The sequence below is a fragment of the Paroedura picta genome, chromosome 6, assembly GCF_049243985.1.
Source record: "Paroedura picta isolate Pp20150507F chromosome 6, Ppicta_v3.0, whole genome shotgun sequence".
NCBI classification, from domain to species: Eukaryota; Metazoa; Chordata; class Lepidosauria; order Squamata; family Gekkonidae; genus Paroedura; species Paroedura picta.
The window spans coordinates 56,674,244-56,695,792 of NC_135374.1; the positions used below are offsets into that span (position 1 = coordinate 56,674,244).

Consider the following 21,549-nt stretch of genomic DNA (forward strand, 5'->3'; position numbering starts at 1 on the left):
CCTGCATACTTCCCCCACCCAAACCCAACCCCACCCCACATGCGCCTCGGCACTTCCCCCAACGTCCCCGAGCATCCACGCTGCAGCCGCCCCGAGCCCCGAACTCCTCGCCCCCCTTACCCAGTTGCCCTCCTCTAAGACACTTTGCTGCCGCTGGGGCCCGCGCAGACGGCACGGCCGAAGATGGCCCGCCGCCCATGCTCCAAGATGGCGGCCGAGACCCCAACGACGAGCCCGTGCTCACGGAAAACGCCGAACACAGGCCGCCACCCGCTCACACAGATCTCTCCCGAGACACCGCAGACACCACTGAGTCACAACAGCAAGCCATGGCCGAGCCGCAGCCCGCGCCGCTACAGGCCTGCTCCCTCAGGTATGACTCGCCCTGCCCTGTACGCTCTCCTCCCTTCCTACACCTCCCCTCTCCTCTTCCTCCCTCTGCCCCCGGAATCCCTCGCTTACTCCGGCCTACTCCCCCAGGGACACTTCCAGGGACCCCTGCCAGCACCCCATGGGAAGCCGCGATGCCTGCTAGCGCCCATTGTATTCCCACTACAATGGGCCTTATTCCTAGTATATCAATATATTACTTTGTCAAAGTGGGAAATTTGAACATGAATGTATAAAGAATTTAAATAATAATAATAATTATTATTATATCTAACTCACTTTTAAAATATGAGCTATTTAATGGATTTTGCTATATCAGTCATAGTTAATGATGTGGTATATAACATGAGATATGCATAGTAATGATGAAAATAATCTTTACAAAGCTATATTGGCAAAATAGATCTTTTATAGCAATTGAAGCAAGGATCACTATAAAGATTATAAGGAGATGGATGTTGGGGAGAACCATTTTCTTTTGCTTGTTTGTTTAATATATTATGTTGTACAAAGTAAATTTTGAATAATTATATGAATGGTTATGAATAGCCCCCTTTTCTTTTCTTTAATATATCTATTATAGTCTTATTTCTTTTTTCAAAACTAAAATGAAAAAAAACCCTCAAAATGAAAGTGTTAGGATGGGCTACTTGCAGGAATATGGCAAACACAGTATGTGACTGGCAGCAGCTGGCTGTCTTCGGGGTTGCCTGGGACTCTGATAGAGTGCCCATGCCCCATTTGCCAGTGCTTTTGGAGCCTCTGTCATCCATAGGAAGTGACAAACACAATGCAGAGGGAAAGAGTTAGTTCCTCAATTGCTGTGCCATTGTTTCAAATTGAATTGGAGCCCCAAGATGTTACGGCTTAAAGTAAAAAAAAAATTGGTCTCCATATCATCATATGCAGTTCTGCACTAAGACCAAGCTAATCCAGCCCAGTTATTGTTCCTTCAACCATTGTCATGAACAGGAGCACACAATCAAATAAAACAAACCAGGCTAGTGGTTTGTTCACTGTGCTATAGCTGGCATCAAATTTTGGCCACCTATATAGTAACTTAGTTTTCTGCATCTCTTAATATGGAAGCAATGTTCTTGTTTGGGGAATATAGCCAGCTTTAAGTAAAGGGAGAATTACGTTTGATCTTAGATCGGAAAATACAGGACAATCTAACAGTACATGATCAACAGAGTCCATTAAATCTGAGCTACAAGTTCATAATATATCAGATAATTGTGGCTCTAGCTGAACTAGTGGCAGCTGTCATTGCTCAGATAGATATTCCAGGGAAGATTAACCTGCAACATTACTCCCAGATACCTAAGCTGCTCAACTTGATTGATATTATGACCAGCAAATGACTATTTGTACTTTCTGTTATCTCATTTCTTATACCACCAGAAAGGCAGCCCTCCAATTACTGATTCTCCTTTCTCCTCAAGTACCTCAAGTTGTGATTCTCTCCCTAACCTTGTTCAATATCTTCATGTGCCTTCTTGGCCAGCTGGTCTGTGGATTTGGGCTTGGGTGTCATCAATACACAGATGACACCCAACTCTACTTCCTAATGAACACCAAAGGATGGGATTTCTGCCCACCAAGCCTGCTGTGGTGGCTGGATGCTGTTGAAAAGTAGTGAGAAGCTAGGCCTGGGGAAGTAATACAGGTTGCATGGTAATGAGTTTCTTGGTGGTTGCTACCAGGGGTGGTCTCAAGATATCCACCTTTAAAGGCCAAAACAACACCACAAAGAGCCTTCCTTCTATTAGCAAAAGCTAAGTCTTGAAGGCTGGCACTACTGTTTTGGTTGCCTAGCAATGGCTACTAAAGACTTTCAATTCTTAAAGCAATATTATTATTATTATTATTATTATTATTATTATTATTATTATTATTATTTAGATTTATTTTACCGCCACACCCCGTAGGCTCGTGGCGGGTCACAATAGTCCTATCCCCATTAAAATACCCATTAAAAGACTTTAAAAACAATCCCAACATGGCGGAAGCTCTCATTATTCCCACCCCTGCTATCAGAGCAGCAGGGAGGGTGGGGAGGAGATCTAACTTACTAGGTCCGGGGGGGGGGGGGAATGCTGGCACTCATTTGCTGACCCCGGCCTCAACCAAAAACCTGGCGGAAGAGCTCCATCTTGCAGGCCCTGCGGAAAGCTGGTAAATCCTGCAGGGCCCACAGCTCACCCGGGAGCTCATTCCACCAGGTAGGGGCCAGGACTGAAAAGGCCCTGGCCCTGGTTGAGGCCAGGCATGCTACTCTAGGGCCAGGAACGATCAGGAGATTCTCCCCCAATGAGCGTAAAGCCCTGCGGGGGATATAGGGAGGTAGGCGGTCCCTCAGGTATGTGGGTCCCAACCCGCGTATAGCCTTAAAGGTCAAAACCAGAACCTTGAACCTGATCCGGGCAGCAATTGGCAACCAATGCAGCTGCCTCAGCACAGGCTGGATATGGGCCCTCCAAGGTGTACCAGTGAGGTCCTGAGCAGCTGCGTTTTGCACTAGCTGGAGTTTCCGGATCAGAGACAAGGGTAGGCTGGCGTAGAGCGAGTTACAGAAATCTATTCTGGAGGTGACTGTTGCATGGATCACTGTAGCCAAGTGGTCAGGGGACAGGTAGGGCGCTAGTAGTCGGGCCTGGCTACTCTCTTGACTTGAACCTCCATAGTCAGTGAGGTATCGATGGTCACACCCAAATTCCTGGCCTGGGGTGCGATAGTAAGTTGCACTCCTGCTAGGGTGGGTAAGCGCACTGCCTGGTCCTGCCCTCTGCCTCCCAGCCACAGGACCTCCGTCTTGGAGGGGTTGAGTTTCAGGCAACTCTGCTCCAACCATTCAGTCACTGCTTCCAAACATCTGGTGAATGGTTCCGGGGGGGGGGAGTCTGGGCGGCTGTCCATGAGGAGATAAAGCTGGGTCTCATCAGCGTACTGGTGGCAACCCAGCCCAAAACTCCGCACCAGTTGGGCCAGAGGGCGCATAAAGATGTTGAATAATGTGGGGGAGAGGACTGCGCCCTGCAGTACCCCACAGGGGAGTCTGTAGGGACGCAAGAACTCTTCCCCCACCGCAACCCTCTGGGTCCAGGTCTGGAGAAAGGAGCATATCCAGCGCAAGGCTGTGCTCTGTATCCCCGTGCCGGTGAGGCGATGGATCAGAAGGTCGTGATCCACGATGTCAAAGGCCGCTGATAGGTCCAAAAGGACCAACACGGCCGACCCACCTCTGTCCAGCTGGCTACGGAGATCATCCAAAAGGGCGATCAACACCGTCTCCACCCTGTGGCCAGGACGGAAGCCTGACTGATATGGATTGAGTGCCGAAGTTTCCTCCAAGAATGTCAAGAGCTGGTCAGCCGCAGCCCTCTCTACCAACTTGCCCAGGAACGCCAGATGCAATACTGGGCGGTAGTTGGCAGGGTCCTGCGGGTCGAGCGTTGATTTTTTTAGGAGAGGGCGAACCACTGCCCCCTTTAGCCACTCAGCAAACTCCCCAGAACTTAGGGAGGAGTTGATGATGTCTCTGAGCTGGCCTCCTATCCCCTGGCCGCTTCCTTTGAGGAGCCAGGAAGGGCAGGGATCAAGGGGGCAAGTGGTCGCCCTGACCGAGCTCAGCAACTTGTCCACTTCAGGAAGAGAGAGCCGCCTGAAGCCATCAAACCTCACTACCAAAGGCGGCCAACAGGTCTCCAGTTCATTTACTGTAATAATTGTGGTGGGAAAGTCGCGATGGAGTGACAAGACTTTATCCGCAAAATGGCTCACAAATGCTTCGCAGCCGAGTGCCAATTGTCTAGTATTTTGGCGCCCCTCAAGGGCAGCGAGTGATCTAACTACCCTGAATAATTGGGCCGGGCGAGAGCTTGCGGACACGATTTCCGTGGCAAAAAAACTCTCATTTAGCCACTTTCACCGCCATCTCATACACCCTCATAAGCGTGTGATAAGATGTTCTTGTAACCTCATCACGAGTCTTCTGCATCTATAATTTTGGAGTTTAACCTTCTTTAAAAATTCAGACTTTTGAGGAAATATCCACTTCTTTGGCCATGTTAAAAATTAGGTATATTGTTTGTTTGTTCATTTCCAGTTAACAATGTGGGGATCATTTCCTCCCTAACTTGAATTTGTTATACTGAATAACATGTTTTTTTGATTTGGTAGATTATTAAATCAGCTAAGAAACATAAAGTGCCTAAAATCAATCTGACCAAACTCAATCTGACATTATCTTTAAAGCATATTCCTGCAGCTGTTACAGATGCACCACTGTTCTCTTGTGAATATGCTTTGGATTCTTTTTTTGTTTGCTTGTTTTGTCTTCTTTGGAAAATATGAGGGGAGGTCAAGAGGAGACCATAGTGAAGATTCACCTAAACAAGCCACAATAATACCAATCTGCTATCTTCATATCACATGCTCTGTTGAAAGTTCACATTGAATTGCTATTAGTCTCTCCAATGATGCAGCAGAGACATTGAGAAGCTCCTTAATACAAATTGCTTGTATTTAGTGATTAATAAAGTGATTAGTCATTATTGGTCTCTCACTGCATTCAAAGAGCTCAGCATGGCATATATGGGATTATCCCATTGTACAACTACCATCTGAAATAGATTATAATGAAATAGATTCAAACTAGGCCAAGGTGAGTTTTCTCAAGGTCTTTAACATTTAACTTACAATATCATCTTGTAGGATCTCTTTTAAGGTCTCACTATAAAATTAATGTATCTTTCATGTTGAAAAATTGTCATGAAGTAAATTAATTATGGACCTAAATTATTGGTCTTAACAATGTACAGGTCAAATAAAACATTATCTGAATTTTGTTCTTCTTGAGTAAAATTACAGAAAAAGGTTGATGACTCTGCCATGAAAAAAAAAACTAAGAATATTTGATTTTGTATAGTTATACATAAAATGGAAACAGAGTAGTTCTCCACATGAACATGACGTTGCAATTCTTTTTGTCATTTTTAACTTTACCTTCATCGGCAAATGCCAAAAGTTCTATCATTTTTATTTTGTGTTTAAAAAAATTTGCTTAATCTGTGTAAAGAACCAGATTTGCAAGATAACACTGCATGATCACTGTACATCATTTTACAATTCTGTTTTCCTCATGGATCAAAACCATCTCCAGCTGGATATACTTGATCTGTAGGAATTTGTGAACCCCAGTGGATATACTGGTAGTTTTTAGCCTATGAAAGTCTCCCACAATGGTGACATAGCTGGTATATCACCAGAAAGCAGGATTTTATCAGCAGAATAGCCTTTTCCTCTGCTCATGCCATTTTAAAAAGTTTCTCTGAGTGAAAGTTCAGTGAGTAGTAAAAAGAAACAGAAGATTCAAGCATGAAGAGGGGTGTGATGGTCAGCAGTAAAACAAAAAAAGATTCCCATTTAGAATAAGTGGGTATTTTATATATGTGAATGATTCTTCAGGAGCATTTGTTGCTGGTCTATTTATAAATAGGTATTGTGAGGTACCTTCTCCCTAGGTCTATGAAGCTTGCTCGGTGACTTTGAGTTTGTCACTTTTTCTTAGCCTAATGCATCACATTGTTGTGAGGAGAAAATGGGAAATGGAGAGACATGCAAACCACCTCAAGCTACTTTGAGAAAGAGCAGGATTAAAAATGCACTCTATAGTTGCCTAGTGAAATAGTATTACTGGGGGCATTTCTGCACATTAGTAAAAATAGCATCATGCCTGCGGAATGGCAAAGTGCGAAATTATATCGTGCCCCCCTGGCCCTTCTCACTTTTTTGCTGTCTTGCCTTTGTCTCCTTTCTTTTTGTGCATCTTACCCTCCTCACCTGCTGGAAGAGGTGGCAGAGAGCAACATGGCTTGTACATGTCATGTGTCTGCCTGTTGGGGTGAAGAAGAAGTAGGGATGGATTTGTTTCATGAATTTGTTCCCTTCGTGGTTTATTGAATCTGTCATGAGTCAGACGCAGTCTTCAGACTCCTTGGTGGAGGAACTAGATGGCAACCCAAGGACATAGGCAAAGGCTCAACTGAGATAGTTGGAGGAACCAGCTGCTGAACCAGAAGCACCATCAGAAGCCTCTCCTTCCAGCAGTCAGCCATGCTTGGCACAAGCTGCTGGTGATCAGCCTGACAGGTATCCTGATAGTCTGTCTGAAAAACCTGTGGCCCATTGTGATTTTTTGAGGATTATGGGGGACTGTATTTTATGAGGTTTTAATGATTATACTGTATTTTATGAGATATTTTATTGTGAACCACCACAAGCCAGTTTGCTGACAATGGCAGTATAAAAAATTAATTATAAATAAATAAATAAATTGGTACCAAAGGAAAGGAAGAGAACTGTCAGCGTATAGAAAGAATGTCTGCATGTGGTCTCACTGGCAATTAGCAAAACAGGGAGAGTATTCACAGGATGAGAGCTAGTATCTCTGGTATCAGGCTTATTAGGGGAGTTGAGAACTTGGGCTGACATGAACACAAATGAGAGCCACACCCACCTTGTCTGATTCCTGCCTGAAATTCTGCCAGACTTCTTAGACAGTTTGACCTCAGACTGGACTACAGACTACCCTTTTCAGAGCTCATCTGCCCTCTTGACTGAACCTCTGCCTTTCTGACCTGGCCTGGCTGACTAATCTTCATACTTTCTGTCTCACTTCTAGCATGCTGGACGGCTGCTGAAACCTGACACCTCTGGTTATCTGATAGCCAGAACAGAATCCAGTCTACTGTACTTGTTGCTATAAGCTGCTTTGGACAAATCAGAATGGGAGATAGGAATATTTTTAATAATGAATAATTGTGTTATGAGGTAATGGAAAGGTAACTTGTAAGTAGCCTGAGTATACGCAGGGCTGTTTCACATAGTTGGGAGAATCAGGAGCGGAAAGGGTTGATGCACACAAGGACAGCATCCAACCCCTGTGCTACTGTTGCTGCCCCATCTTGCCTCTTTCCTCTTGGTTTCATTGGTACAAAAAAACAGACAGGATGAGAATCTTGCTTCCCTGGAGCTTGACAGTTCCCCTCTCCCTCTTAACTACTGAGCCTTGGTTCAGCAGTTATATGAAAAGTCCTTTAGAAGGGCTGAAGGGGTCAGGGAAGAAAAACAGAACTGAAGTCCCACCATTTTGAAGGCAAAGTTTATCTTTACTCCTTTTCCTGGATTGGCTTTAGGCAGTTTCCATTTTCATTTTGACCCAGAACCAAGGATGTGTATTTTGTGCTTAGACTTAAAGGGGAAAGTCCCAGGATCCACAGAGGGTACTAAGAAAAAACATGACATCATGTGAAAGCATTAAACAAAGGCCATCAGGGAGGGAATGTAGAGCAAAACCTTTGTTCAATAAAGGCCTTGTTCACTATCTTTCTACAACATCTTACCTATTTATAGATCAATGCCATCATATTTCTCCACACCCGTTGACTCTTTTCTGAGATGCTGCTTTATGTTGGCTTGGTTAAATCTACTACCAACAGCCTGGTTTAGAAGCAGATATAATCACATTCCTTCTCATGAATGATTCTGCTCTTGCCCAGCTAACTCAGTTGAGACTACAACCGTCCTCCTTAATTGTCCTAAACATTCATCCGTTCACATGAAATATCTTACCCCACTGCTGAAAATAAAACCTTTACACTCTGATGAGTTATTTGAGGAGTTAAAGCTCCTCAAATTTCAGCAGCTGTAGCTCTCTTTCTGTGTAAAGCTTTATATCGTTACAATATGGATTAACTATATGCATTGTATTGGTGCTGAATCATCTTTCTTAATTTTGTTTTTATGATGCCATTAAAGATATTTTAAGTTTGACCTATGTTCATCATCATTATTATTAGTAGTATTATTAGTATGTATGATTAATTATACATACTAATAATTAATTAATTAGATTTCTAGAATGCCCTACATTGTTCAGAAGGTACCAAGAGTGTGCACCATTCCCCATTCAATTATCCTTGATTTAAGAAACTATCTGAATAACAAACCTAAATCTTCCCAATGTGAGATAGGCTTCCTGTAAAACTTTTTGATTGGGACAATTGAAGGAAGAATACATGACTCTGGCTATATTTAAGTGGGTGTGTGGTGACCATATCATAAAGACCATATCATAAAAGAGTTGGTAACGTGGGATATACTATGCAAATAAGCTGCTTCTACCATAATGCCAAGAGCTTCTTGTGGCGCAGGGTGGTAAGGCAGCCGACATGCTGTCTGAACCTCTGACCATGAGGCTGGGAGTTTGATCTCAGCAGCCAGCTCAAGGTTGACTCAGACTTCCCTCCTTCCGAGGTCGGTAAAATGAGTACCCAGCTTGCTGGGGGGTAGAACAGTAATGACTGGGGAAGGAAATGGCAAAACCACCCTGTATTGAGTCTGCCAAGAAAACGCTCAAGGGCATCTCCCCAAGGGTCAGACATGACTTAGTGCTTGCACAGGGGATACCTTTACCTTACCATAATGCCAAAACCCCATTTACATATTTTCACTTCTTAGGTGTGAAGCCCACCATCAGTGATCATTCTAGGTTCATAACGAGTTCCAGATAGTCAGAGAATGTGCTAGGCTAAATGTATCTCAAAAATGATCATGGTGACATACCCAATGAGAGAAAAAAAGAATAATTCAATATTGAAAAATCCCTGGTTTTATTCATATAGAAAGCACATACAGCAATGAAAGGGGAAAGAGAAGAGCGATGCCAAAGTGGTGAGCATACAAATCATTTAAAAAGTAAAAGTAAGAGTTTCCAGATGATTATTAGTACACCAGTCTTATGAGAATGTTGAATCTGCAGTACCTTCCCTAGATTAAAGAAGGGAAAACCACATTGAATTTCTGAACAGCATTAATGTTTCTCAGAAATTATTCCATATGAAGGATGAGTAGGCCTCAAAGTTTTTTTAAAAGTACTCTTTGTCTTTTACTGTGGATATTGCCCATGTAGGCAGCTGTGTTCGATCAAGCCATAGTTTCTTTCCTCAGTGTCCGCCTCTGATGACAGGTAAGGATACTTGTGAATGATGACCGCCCTTTAGTTCTTGACCTTTTCTTTAATTTCTTCTGGTGTTTGAGGGAAATTCCAAGTTCCTCCATTATGGCATTGAAAGAAAGACACTGGTAGAAAACAAGAAAAAAGGCTTAAGAATTTTTGCATATGAAAAAAAATACTACTTTGTATTTTGTTTAATTTATACCCAATTTTTACACCATATGATAAACTTAGACTTCTTGCATAACTTCTAAATGTGTTGGCAGCTGTACAACTGCACGGTAGCAGATATCACAGACCTCTTCCTGAAAAAGTAAATGGTTAATTAAAGCATGGAATCAAGTGAAGACTAATTGACTTTACAGCTCTTCAGAAAATAAAACTTATAAGAAAGCTGAATGAGCTGGCCTTCTATGATACAGTATATAGAAAAACATAATTGTTTGCTATAGTGTTGTAGAATGATATTACCATAGAACTGTGATAGTAATTTCCTTAGCAATATTTAGAAATATACTTAAGCCACTTTGATAAGGGGAAAGAATCCTTGTACAACAGTGTAAGATTTTGAGAAAATAAATTATATGAAGAAGTCCACCATCCTTTCTGAGCAACTGAAAAATGACGAGTTGGATCTTAGTTGTTTTCCTGAATAAGAAATGAAAGTGCAATCCCATTTGACCACCAAAACAGGTTATGATAGGGATCATTGGCTCTATATGTGCAAAAGCCATGTGGGCTGTAGGCTGTCATACTTAGTGAGATACAGTGATAATGTTGGCTGGATCCAATCCACTAAACTACTAACATAAAGGCTGAACAAATGTTGGGAACTTGATTAAATGTGGGAAGTTTAGATGAGAAGTGTGTCCTTGCATAGATACAAATTAGGTTGGAATTTCAGAATCAAAATTAGCAGTACCATCTGAAGTAAAATTGACAGCCATCTAAGCCAATTGACTTAAATAAACTTAGAAGAGTGTAAGACTATGGATCAGCATGAACTGCATTTTTGTGGTTTGGTTCCTGGCGAGATTATTAATCAATATGAACCAAGAGGCTGGTTCACAAACCAAACTGGTTTGTATGGTTCAAGAATCATTTAAAGTTTAAACGCCTGCTTTCTGCTCCCCAAGGAAAGCTCTGAGCCATTTAAACCATTGCTTTCTGCTCCCTGTGAAAGCAGTGGTTTAAAAGTAGGGGTTTGAAGGGCTTTTTACAGTCAACAGAAATCTGGAGGTGAAATTTCACACCCTGCTTTCTGCTGGCTACATTTTTCCTGGCCAGCAGAAAGCAGGGGGTTGAAGTGCCTCCAAGCCATTTCACCCCCACATTTCTCCTGACTGTGAAAAGGTGCAGGCAACAGAAAGTTGGAGATAAAATAACATGAAATAATTTAAACCCCTACTTTCTGCTCCCCACAACTTTTAACGGAGAGCAGAAAAGCAACCCAAACAGCTGAGTGGCATGAACCTCCTGCCTCTTAGCTGATTTTTGTGAAGAACAGAAAGCAGGGGTTTAGATGGTTAGAAGTACCACAAGCATTTTCTTTTTATCCTTAATGATTTTGTATTCTGGTCTAGGATGTGTAAACTAAAGAAATAAAAAATAAATACTGCTTCATGAACCATGAACTGCCCCAAACTTGTGATAAATGTTAGTTCATGAGCTGGTTCATGTCCATCCCTATGTAAATGTAAATAAGATTGATTCTTGTTTTATGGTTTAATGTTAGATTTATATGCTATACATATGCAGCTTTTAAAGTAAATACTAAATATTTCTAGCTTTTCAATTTACAAATAAATGCTGTCCAAAAAATGAATGTATATCAGTCAATAGCAAATATGTCCTGATCTTTTGATCAGGTTTTGAGTCATGGCTAGATTAATCATGGCTAGATTAATGGACGAGACTTGTCTTGGCAGTAGTTATCTATCAATTTCCTTTTCCTCCCAGCAACCCCAAGAAAAGTTGTTTGAGGTTAGAAAAGCATCATGGAAAAAAATACAATCAAACATTAGAAGAGAATGAAGTGGAACTAGGCAAAATTGTTTTTCTTTACTCTTCTACTGGAGAAGGTTTTATTACCCCAAGGATTACCTGATTTTCTCTCCTCATTGTCCATGGTGATTTTCCCACAAGAATCCCACAGTCCTCAGAAGTTTTAGGGGATGTTTTTTGGGGAAAGAGAGATGGGAAAGCATCCACTGTCCTCAGTGCCTTTCATTCATGTCCTGGGGTGCCAACCACTGTCTTCTGCCTACTAAATGCCACATTTTCAATGTATGCTCAACAGGAAATGAAATACCAAAAAGCACTTATGGAAGCTTTTTTCTTTTTCTCATTTGAGTGTGCGCATGTGTTCCTTCCCACTCACTATGATCCAGCAAAAACAATTTTGTTGATGGTTCCATGTAAAATGTCAGGTTATTAGTTGCTTTTGAGAGAATGTTTTTCCATCATGACCCCAGCCTATAAAACCAGCTGCTTGATGAACTTGACAAGAACCCGGGATATGGAACTTTTCAAAAAGGCTTCAAATACTTTTTTGATTACTCAAGACTTTAAAGTCTAATGAGATCTGACTTTGACTTGGTGCTAGCCTTAATTTACAGTTATGGTATTGTAGAATAGTTGATTTTAAAATGTAATCATAAACATTTTTATTTGTAACTCATCCTGAGAACCCCTGCTGAGAAGCAAGTCATAACTTTTCTCAATAAATACGACTAAATAAATGTCACAGAAAATAAGAGATCAGGAAACAGGTTTTGAATTTTTTAGATGAGATCACTTCAGTATCAGAATTTTTAAAACGTTAAGATAAATCTCTGAGTACTGTGTTTTGGCCAGATAACCAAAGCAAGACATCTTAAGAAATCAAATTAATTGCAATATATATTTGAGAGTACCCAAATTATTGACACCCAATTTTATAGTGAAAATTAAGTTTCCATTTTTCACCCAAGAGAAAAATTTCTATAAATTATTCTATTGTAGCCAAATGAATAAATGTAAAAAAATAAAAAAGGTGTCAGTGGCCATAATTTCTCAAGGCAGTTTAGATATACAGTAAAACTTGTACTAAACAAGGGAGGATTCTGTTCTCTCTTTCCATCTGTTGCACTGTTTTTATAGTTTTCCCATGTTTAAAAAACTGCAATATGGTGTGATGTGAATATTATACACAATAGCTGATTCTATGAATACATATAACATTTTGCACTGTAATCCACAGAATATATTCTGTATATCAGAAAATACTATTGCCTATATATTAACTCTGTAGCATATGCAACCATCTAAGAAAAAAGAAAAGCAGACATAGACAGTATGTCTTGGAAAAATGCACTAATTACCATTGCTTTCTTTTGTGTGGGGGAGAGGGGAACTTCAAGCAGACTTTCTCAGCTTTTTTACTGTTGGGTAACCCCTGAAACATACTTCAGGCTTCAAGAAACCCTGGAAGTGGCATGATCATGGAGAATATGGTTGGGAAGCATAGCTGTGTACATGCCTACCTGGGGGCCCCTCCCTTTCCCATCCCCTCGAGGCCCATCACTGGCCATTTGTGGGGGGCAAAATGATACAGCCATATATAGCCAAGTCACCCAATACACCTGAGAGCCATCATGGTGTAGTGGTTAGGGGTGGTGGCTTCTAATCTGGTGAGCCAGCTTTGATTCTCCACTCCTTCACATGCTTCCAGTTGTGTGGCCTTTGGCTTGCCACAGCACTGATAAAGCTGTTCTGACTGAGCTGCAATATCAGGGCTTTCTCAGCCTTACCTGTTCCAGAGAGAGAAAGGGAAGGTGATTGTAAGCTGCTTTGAGACTCCTTCAAGCAGTGAAAAGTGTGATATAAAAACCAACTCTTCTTCTTCTTCTTCTAAATGTTTAACAAAATATTAACTCTCACCTATTTGGAAAACCCTTTCAGGGTTGAGAAAGCCTGGCTTAGAGGATAAATTTCAAGAATGTAGTTCCGTGTAGAAAAAAAGTATTCACAATTTATAAGAATAAAATTAGAAATGTAGGTATATTAGGCAAGATGCTGTATGACAGAAGATTAGAGAACATTACGGAGGGAAGGAAAGATAAAAATGGGGAGGGGGACATACTGAGCAGTTACAGACCATTAGTCAAATGGACTGAAGTTTCAGCCCATGATGTAGATGTTCATAAGAAATATGTATTCACTGTGATCCAAAGAACATGAGCTGTATGTGGAAACTGTCTGCAAAACGCTATGCAATTTTCCTATATTATAAAAATAGTGCCAATTGCAAAAGATATCTTGGAATGCCTTATAGAACACTGGAAACTGTAAGAAGGCTTTACAAAAATCAGATGGTTTCTTCCTCCCAAGAAATGCCACATTGGTATCACAAATGACATGTGCCACCTGGATTTGGGCCATGGTTAAGAATAGTTAATATAAGAACAATATAGGCACCCATATATGGAAATGCAATACATAACTGTTCATAGCATAAATCAGAAACAAAGTCTAATTGAAAGTTGTCACTTTCTTATCCAGTGTCGAAGTAAAGACTAGATGAGGAGGAAAGTGCTGTATTATTATATAAATCAAAGGGAAGACTAGCTCAGGTGGTGTGGCTGCAACCCCTATCAATCTGAGTAAGTCAAAAGCCTTCCTCCAGCATGCCTCCTTCCAATTTAAGTGGCTCTTCTGTTACTGAAATAGCCATTTAAATTGGAAGGAGATTCCTTGGAGGATGATTGGATCCACACCACATCAGAATATGAGGAAGCCCAATGCAAGTGTGTTTCATTTAGATGACTGGGTTGTTGGGTTTTTGTTTTGTTTTTTAAGCCTAAGATTGCACTTCTGGTCACTAATATTTTAAATATAAGTCAATGGGACTTACTCCCAAAGCATAGGCAGTGAAAACTGTGTCAGACCAAATTAGCAGTAGAACAAGGTGTCTAACGGGTTCTGAAGCCTTTGTCAATACAGTCAATAGATGGGATTTTAGCTTTTTAGAGAAGGGTTTCATATGTGGAACTCCAGCTGTCCATTCATTCTGTTCTGCCATCTAGCCCAGCATTGCATGACGTTGAGTACAGCTGGAAGGCACATATTGCAACCTCACATGAAGATGCAGCTTTGCTGAATCATTGGGATGGGTCTGTTGGGAGCAAGATGGATCCTGCCTGATGAAAAGCAATGCAGGTGAAGAGCAGTATTATGGCTACCAACTCTGGTTAGTGATATATCTGGAGACCTGTGGCCAGTGCCAATGGAGGATGGTGTTTGAGAGAGTGATATTAGGCCACAGGAAAAGCTGTTCCACCAAGGGAACTGATCTTTCTGATCTGGAGATCGTCTGTCATTTCAGGAGAACTCCAGGTTTCATCTAGAGGTTGGCAATCCTAGGCAGGATACAAATATAACCCATTTTAATCTGAAACTACATTAATTTTTAATGCTACATTACAGCATTAAAAACAAAAATATTTCCACAACTGACAGATGCCTGCACATTTATTTATTAATTATTTATTTATTTATTTATTTATTTATTTATTTATTTATTTATTTATTTATTTATTTATTTATCAATCATGTGATGTGTGTGGTTTAGCCATGAAATCCAAGGACTATCTGGTAGCCAGGCAAGTGACATTCGGAGGTCGGTATGCCATTTCCTACTTCTGTGTCATGACCCCTAGAGTTCATTGGAGGAACTGCCACCCAGATCCTTGGAGACATCCTATCCAAATCCTAGCCAGGGTCAAGTCTGCTTAGTTTCTGAGGTCTGATGGATCAGGCTTGCCTGGACTATCCTTGCCTCCACATATTTGATGAAGCTGGAGCAGAACAGAAGACTGGGTTGTAACTTCTATAACTGCATTTTGTTAATAGATTTACTCAGTTCCTGCGCTAGAATGATGTAGAACAGGATTAATCCCTAATTCAGAGAGCCTAGCTCAATTATCTCCAGATACATACATTCTACATTTTATTTGGAAGCATCATCTAATGAATGTCAATTAGATAGAAACATTTTCCAAATCTTGACTTAATGAATACAGTGCTGTCAGCTAGAACAGTAACGTCTGTCTCCATTGGGTGCTTGCAGGAAGATAACAGGGTCCTGAAGGTTTTGCTTTGAAAGAAGGAAATGTAGCAATGTATAGCTCAGGCTAAAAATCAAAACTGAAAACCTTCCATTTCAGACCTTAGTATTCTGGAAAAGCAAGATTTTAATTAGTTCTGCTTGGATATGGAAGAAAATGTGGATTGCACTGGAGGCTTTGCACCTGTCTGATATTCCCAGTCCAAGTCAGGCCTGTAAGAATCAACCTCTCCCCCTCCCGCCACCCTTCTATATATCCCTTCCTGGATTGGAGTGACAGTGTATCATCACTAAAAGATATCTGGATATTTCTTCTTCTATAAAACACATATATTCAGGCATTTTACAGGAGTTAATTATACGGCAAAATGATCTCTCTCTCTCTTTTTTTGGGGAGAGGAGGAATTTCAGTTCTTTTGAATCAACCAACAATTTCAATTTTTCTAGCTAGGGGAATATGATCAAAGAAATATTCTTTAGGAACTTGTTACATGGACATACTCAATGGGATTCTGATTTATTTTAAACCAGAAACCACCAACCCCTATTGGCTTTTGAAAGGCCTCTGAGGTTTTCAAAGCTTTTAGATGAGGTGTAGGAACAGCCATACAACAAAAATGAGCCCACATTTTCCTTGGGGATGTGGGTCTTTGGATCCCATTGTGATTTTTTTTCCCTGTTGAAAAGCTTTACTGTTAGCTGGACACACCTTTGCTTTACGGTAATTATACAGTGTGAATAGAGGGTTGTGTTCGAATCCCTCGCTCTTCACGAATTAATTTGCCACAGTCTAATTCCGTAGATAAAGTAGTTCCAGAAGTGGAGTTGGATGGATGAGTTTGCTTGCACTGCAGTCCATAAAAGAAACAAAAGGCCTTGTCGCATGCAGAAAGGAAAATGAAGATAAAGGTGATTAATGTAACAAAAAAATAAAATGAGAATGATACCAAACATACAGAACATAATTACGAAACAATGGAAACTGTAATGCAACTCTAAGCTGAATTCTGAAGAATATGCATAGGTAGACTTTGAATCAGGACTGCAACATTAATTTGTATGGAGGTTTCCCTATCTGCATTATTTTAAAATTTTTGATAGAATGCTGAGAAAATAGAAATTAATGTGAAATATCCTTCTTTTTTCAAAATAGCTGACTAGAACATGATTCTCAAAGAGCGTACACTAAATTCCCTCTTTAATAAAACGCATTCCAAGAATTCCCTCTTTAATAAAACTTATTCCTCTTTAATAAAACGTATTCCAAGAAAGCCCATGACAGTTTACTCAAAGCCAGTTTGGTGTAGTGGTTAGGAGTGCGGACTGGCATGCTGGGTTCGATTCTGCACTAATCTGGCAGCCAGGTTCAATTCTGCACTCCCCCACATGCAGCCAGCTGGGTGACCTTGGGCTTGCCACGGCACTGATAAAACTGTTCTGACTGAGCAGTGATATCAGGGCTCTCTCAGCCTCACCCACCTCACAGGGTGTCTGTTGTGGGGAGAGGAAAGGGAAGGCGACTGTAAGCCACTTTGAGCCTCCTTCGGGTAGGGAAAAGCGGCATATAAGAACCAACTCTTCTTCTTCTTCTTCTTCTAAATTCTCCCCTTCTCCATGTTGCTCCAACCCTTCTTTTTCAAATTACCTGATATGATTTTGTCGTCTGTGGAGTGGCACTGATGCCTTAGCAATCTGCCACTCTTCTGGTTTTGATTCCCAGACTGTTCAGACTACTTCACATGCAGAGTTTGCTGTAGTTTTCAGCTTGTGTCTCTCCCCCTGCCCCCACTTATGGATGTTTATCAATGCACTGATAAAAACGCTGTGCAAGATGGAATTTTGAGGTGATTCATGTGCTCTGATAAAATGAAAATTGTACCATCAAGATTCCTTTTTATGCAATGCTTTATTCCATGTGCAGTGGTAATTTGAAAGAGGAGGCATGCTGAAAATTGCCACTTACAACACGGACACCAATTCAGAAATTAATTGAATTTAGATAATTTTTCAAACTGGAAGGTAGGCAGAGCAGAATAAGGGAGAAGTGTGGCTCAATGATGCAGCATTAATATTGTGCATAAAAGGTTTGAATGTCTGTCCCCAGCATCTCCAGTTTAAAGCACTCTGAAGTAGACAATGAAAAAGTCTTCTAAGGGCTGCTGACAAACAGGGAAAATGAGGGCTCCTCAACATGGTGCCTGCTGCCACCCTTTCTGGTGCCCACTAGGTCTTTCTAGAAAGTGGGTGGCTCATCTGGGGTTTTTTTTTTGCATTGCAAGGCTTCTAATTGGCTCCTGGGATTTTGATTAGCTTTTAAAAAAAACTGTTGCTTTTTAAAACAAACTTTTCTACCACAGCACAAGGATCTTCCATGTGATCGAAAGTAAGCTGCGATGGCTATTTTATGGCTGTGCCCACCACACAATTTCAGAACTCTAAAGGTGCCCACAAGACTTCTGGAGTAGATAGCCCAAAACTTACTAGACCAATGGTCTGACTTAGCATAAGGCAACTTAAGTTATGTTTGTAGGGGACAACAGATCACGGAACAAAAACTGAAGAATATCTTTTCATCTGCACAGTGTATATATTCTTCGTTATTTACAAATCAATACTATACCAGTTTTCTCATCTCAGATGCATAAAGACCAAGTTATGAACAGTACACAATTATGTTCTTATTGGTCATACTGAAAAGAATGGGTCTTAAACATACTTTATCAGTTTCAGCAGCTTCCTGTTGCTAAGTAGCAGTGTGAATACACATGCTAAGATTCCAGGGGAGAAAAATTACTCCTGGAGGAGGGGAATGGGGCTGCTCTGGCAGGTCTTCTGATGGGAGCGCAGGAGGCTCCAGGCAGCCCTATCCTAATAGCTACTCCTTTCCCAACACCCCAACTGTGGTGTATTTTGTAGCATTTAAGCAGCCAGGAGAAGCAACAGAATCCCCTTGTGCCGTTGATGGAAATTTAGATGCCATTGCTTTGTTGCCTGTACAAGATCAGGTTCCTGTTTCCAACAAGACTGTTTATGCACTGGGAACTTCACTGCCCCAGCTCCCATGCAGGAGAAAAAACTGGGGGCAGATGAGGAGCACAGGACCAAATGGTCCCCCATGTGGGTGCAGGAAGAGGTGGGGCTACCTGCCACGACTAAAACTCCAGCCTGTAGCCTGGCATGAAACCTCCAGTGCATGAATGGTCCAAGTGATTTTCAATCCACATCCAGCACTCCGTATTTCAATCTTATTCCTTTCTAAGACAGTTTAGACTAAAAAACAAACTAGCAACTGTGTGATCCTCTCCGCCCCCTACTGAACCAAAAAAGCCTGTACAGTTCTATTTCATAGCCAAATCTGGACACAGTACTTGTATCTCCTCATTAACAAATACGTATAAAGCAATGCCAAAAGACCCAGTGGAAGAGCTTGACTCTGACCGTTTATGCACTGGAGGTTTCATGCTGGACTGCAGGCTGGAGTTTTAGTCGTGGCAGGTTGACCCACCTCTTCCTGTACCCACACGGGGGAGCATTTGGCCTAGTGCACCTCATCTGCCCCCGATTTTTGCTCCTGCATGAGAGCTGGGGCAGTGAAGTTCCTAGTGCATAAACGGTCTCTCACAGGCATGGTTTATTTTATTCTTGAAATCTCCAAGAAAGCTTTTCACACTAGAGCACCATCACCTGAATTCTGCCATTACAGGTTGCAACCTGATGTGCCTGAATGTACAAAGCATAAGCATAGCATTCTGCCATTAAATCAGTCAGTTCAACAAAATGATGTGTAGCTGATCCACAATAAATACCAGAACATAGCATGTTATTGACATGGCTGCCAGTAACTACCTTGGCTCGCCAGGTAAGTTCTGTAGAATTTTCAGCTCAGTTAAGTGCCCCAGAGAGTAAGGATCCCACACCAATCCCCCACAAATGCCTGCCTTTTCCCACTAAGTTTGTACTGTACTGAACCCAAAGCAGACTTACCTGTTCAATGTCACTGTTTTTTCTTGACTTGTAAATAAATTCCCCAATTGCAACAAAGACAGAAAGAACCAGTCCTGCTGCAAGCACTATGAAGATGCCCCCAATGTTCTCCACACCAAGGGCACTCGCCTCTTTGCTGTCCTCTTCAGGGCAGCCGTTGCCTCGCCACCACTTTTCTTTCATCATGTGCAGCTTCCCTTCCTCTTGCAACTGAAGAATGGCAATGGTAATTTTGTCTCGGTAAGGAGAGCCTGAATAAGAAAGGAAGGAAAACAAGGGCACTGATTATGTCCTCTACATCACACAAAATATCCTATCCCAAGGCTACTACCAATATTTTCAAAATTTATACAGAATAAAGAAAAGTAAAGTAAAAAATCTCTTCTTTCTATGTTGTTTTATTGTAGGATCCAACCAGAACGGTTTCTAGATGTCTCCTAGTCAAATATAACAGAGATAAGACTACAGAGTGTGAAATGATGAAATGGAAACAGCAAGTTCATTGTTTTTGATTCAGCTGGGTGAATGGATATTTTAACTTGCCAGTTTGTTTAAAATGCATGTATAACATTGAGATTATTGATTTTACTACACACAAATGTATTTTTTTTTCAAATCTTTCTTTCAGCATCTATTAATCACATAGGAAACCACTCATAACAACTATACCTCCAGCTGTATTTCTGATGCTTATACTGTCTGAGGAACAACCATCTGTTCTAGTTCAATCCTTTGTTGTTTTGGTAGCATAGAAGCTTTATCACTAGTTTGAAACCTTCACACTACATCAATCATTATACTAGAAAACATTTTTGTGTGTGTGTGTATTTCCTTCCTGGGGTTGGAGAATGTTTTCTTGTAAGCAGTAGAAGGATTATTTAATGAAAGAAAACGTTATATGTAAAACAGGTAAAACAGGTTTTAAAACATAATTTTACAATCTTAATATTAAAAATAAGAATGTCACCCTTACTCTGGCAGTGGAGTGAGATTATGTGCAAACATAAATTGCTGAATGTGTTTGTATATGTAGCCCTGCACATGTGAAAGATGGCATCTCCCCTGGTCATCAATATAACTTTCTTCTCCATCAACCCAGAATTTTGCTGCTGTAATGGATGTCTGGCAGTGCCACTTGTCAAAAGAGGCCTTTCCCCTGGAGTAACTAGTATCTCATTCTTCTCCCTATCTCTGCATGGCTCCTGGCTTCTGCATAGCCTGTCACAGACTTGGATAAGAACAAGCTGCTTGCTAGCATGATAGAGGAAAGTTTTACTTCTTTAGCTTGGTTGACAGATGCTCTCAAACCACTTCTTAAAACTGTACACCAGTTCTACCTGTCACAGTCTGTCAATAACTGCTTAATGTTTGTCTCTTACCAATAGGAGTCCCCACACCATAACCTTTGGAATCAATGAGTCCACCAATCTGGGTAAGATTGCAGTTTCTTTGGGTGACATATTCTATACTGGTAGATTCCATCAGGAGGGCATAGTCAGTGGTGAGTACCCGCTGGATTCCCTCATCATTGTTCTTCACCAATGCTGTCTGCTGCCTGCTGCTCATAAATGCCCACATTTTCTCATATGTTGAAATTTTGGATTTCTAAGGAGAAAAATCAAAAGCATCAGACATTGTTTATACATTTGAATTATATCCCTGAATACTTCTGGTAGAGGCAGCACGAAATATTAAACATAGGAGAGATTAGGATCCTTTCCCACTTTCAACTGCATTCAGCTTCACATAGGCACTGTGTGTCCCATTTCTGTCAGGAAGCATATTGAGCACTTGAATTCTTTGTGCCTTTTGCCACACACAGGATACAATGCAGGCAACATAGTGAAGGCATATAAGCACTGTTATACTTTAGGACTCATAGACCAGAAGAGCTATTTCTACTCTGCTTGGGAGTTATCTAATGCATAGTCTTTCAAAATAGTTATATGTTGTTGATTTCAAACAAAAAAAGTGGAGACACTTAAAAAATGAATGGTCATGGTTATATCAAATTGTATGAAGTATATGCAGTGTATGGAGAACTGGAGAA

The 21,549-nt window shown here is 41.1% G+C and overlaps 1 protein-coding gene across 8 annotated transcripts in view; it reads right to left on the reverse strand.

The window, feature by feature from the left end:
• Window positions 1–9,041: 9,041 nt before the first annotated feature.
• GRIK1 (glutamate ionotropic receptor kainate type subunit 1) overlaps window positions 9,042–21,549 on the reverse strand; it is a 201,555-nt gene continuing 189,047 nt past the window's right edge. For 5 of the 8 annotated variants that reach the window (XM_077342508.1, XM_077342509.1, XM_077342503.1 and 2 more), the window contains 3 exons: window positions 20,879–21,104; window positions 19,500–19,750; window positions 9,042–9,534 (listed from right to left, as the gene is read on the reverse strand). In XM_077342508.1, the coding sequence (XP_077198623.1) occupies window positions 9,379–9,534; window positions 19,500–19,750; window positions 20,879–21,104 (633 nt within the window). In that variant the 3' untranslated portion in view covers window positions 9,042–9,378. Of the gene's footprint in view, window positions 9,535–16,224; window positions 16,391–19,499; window positions 19,751–20,878; window positions 21,105–21,549 lie in introns of all 8 variants that reach the window. The other 3 variants (XM_077342504.1, XM_077342507.1, XM_077342505.1) reach the window with 2 other exon arrangements.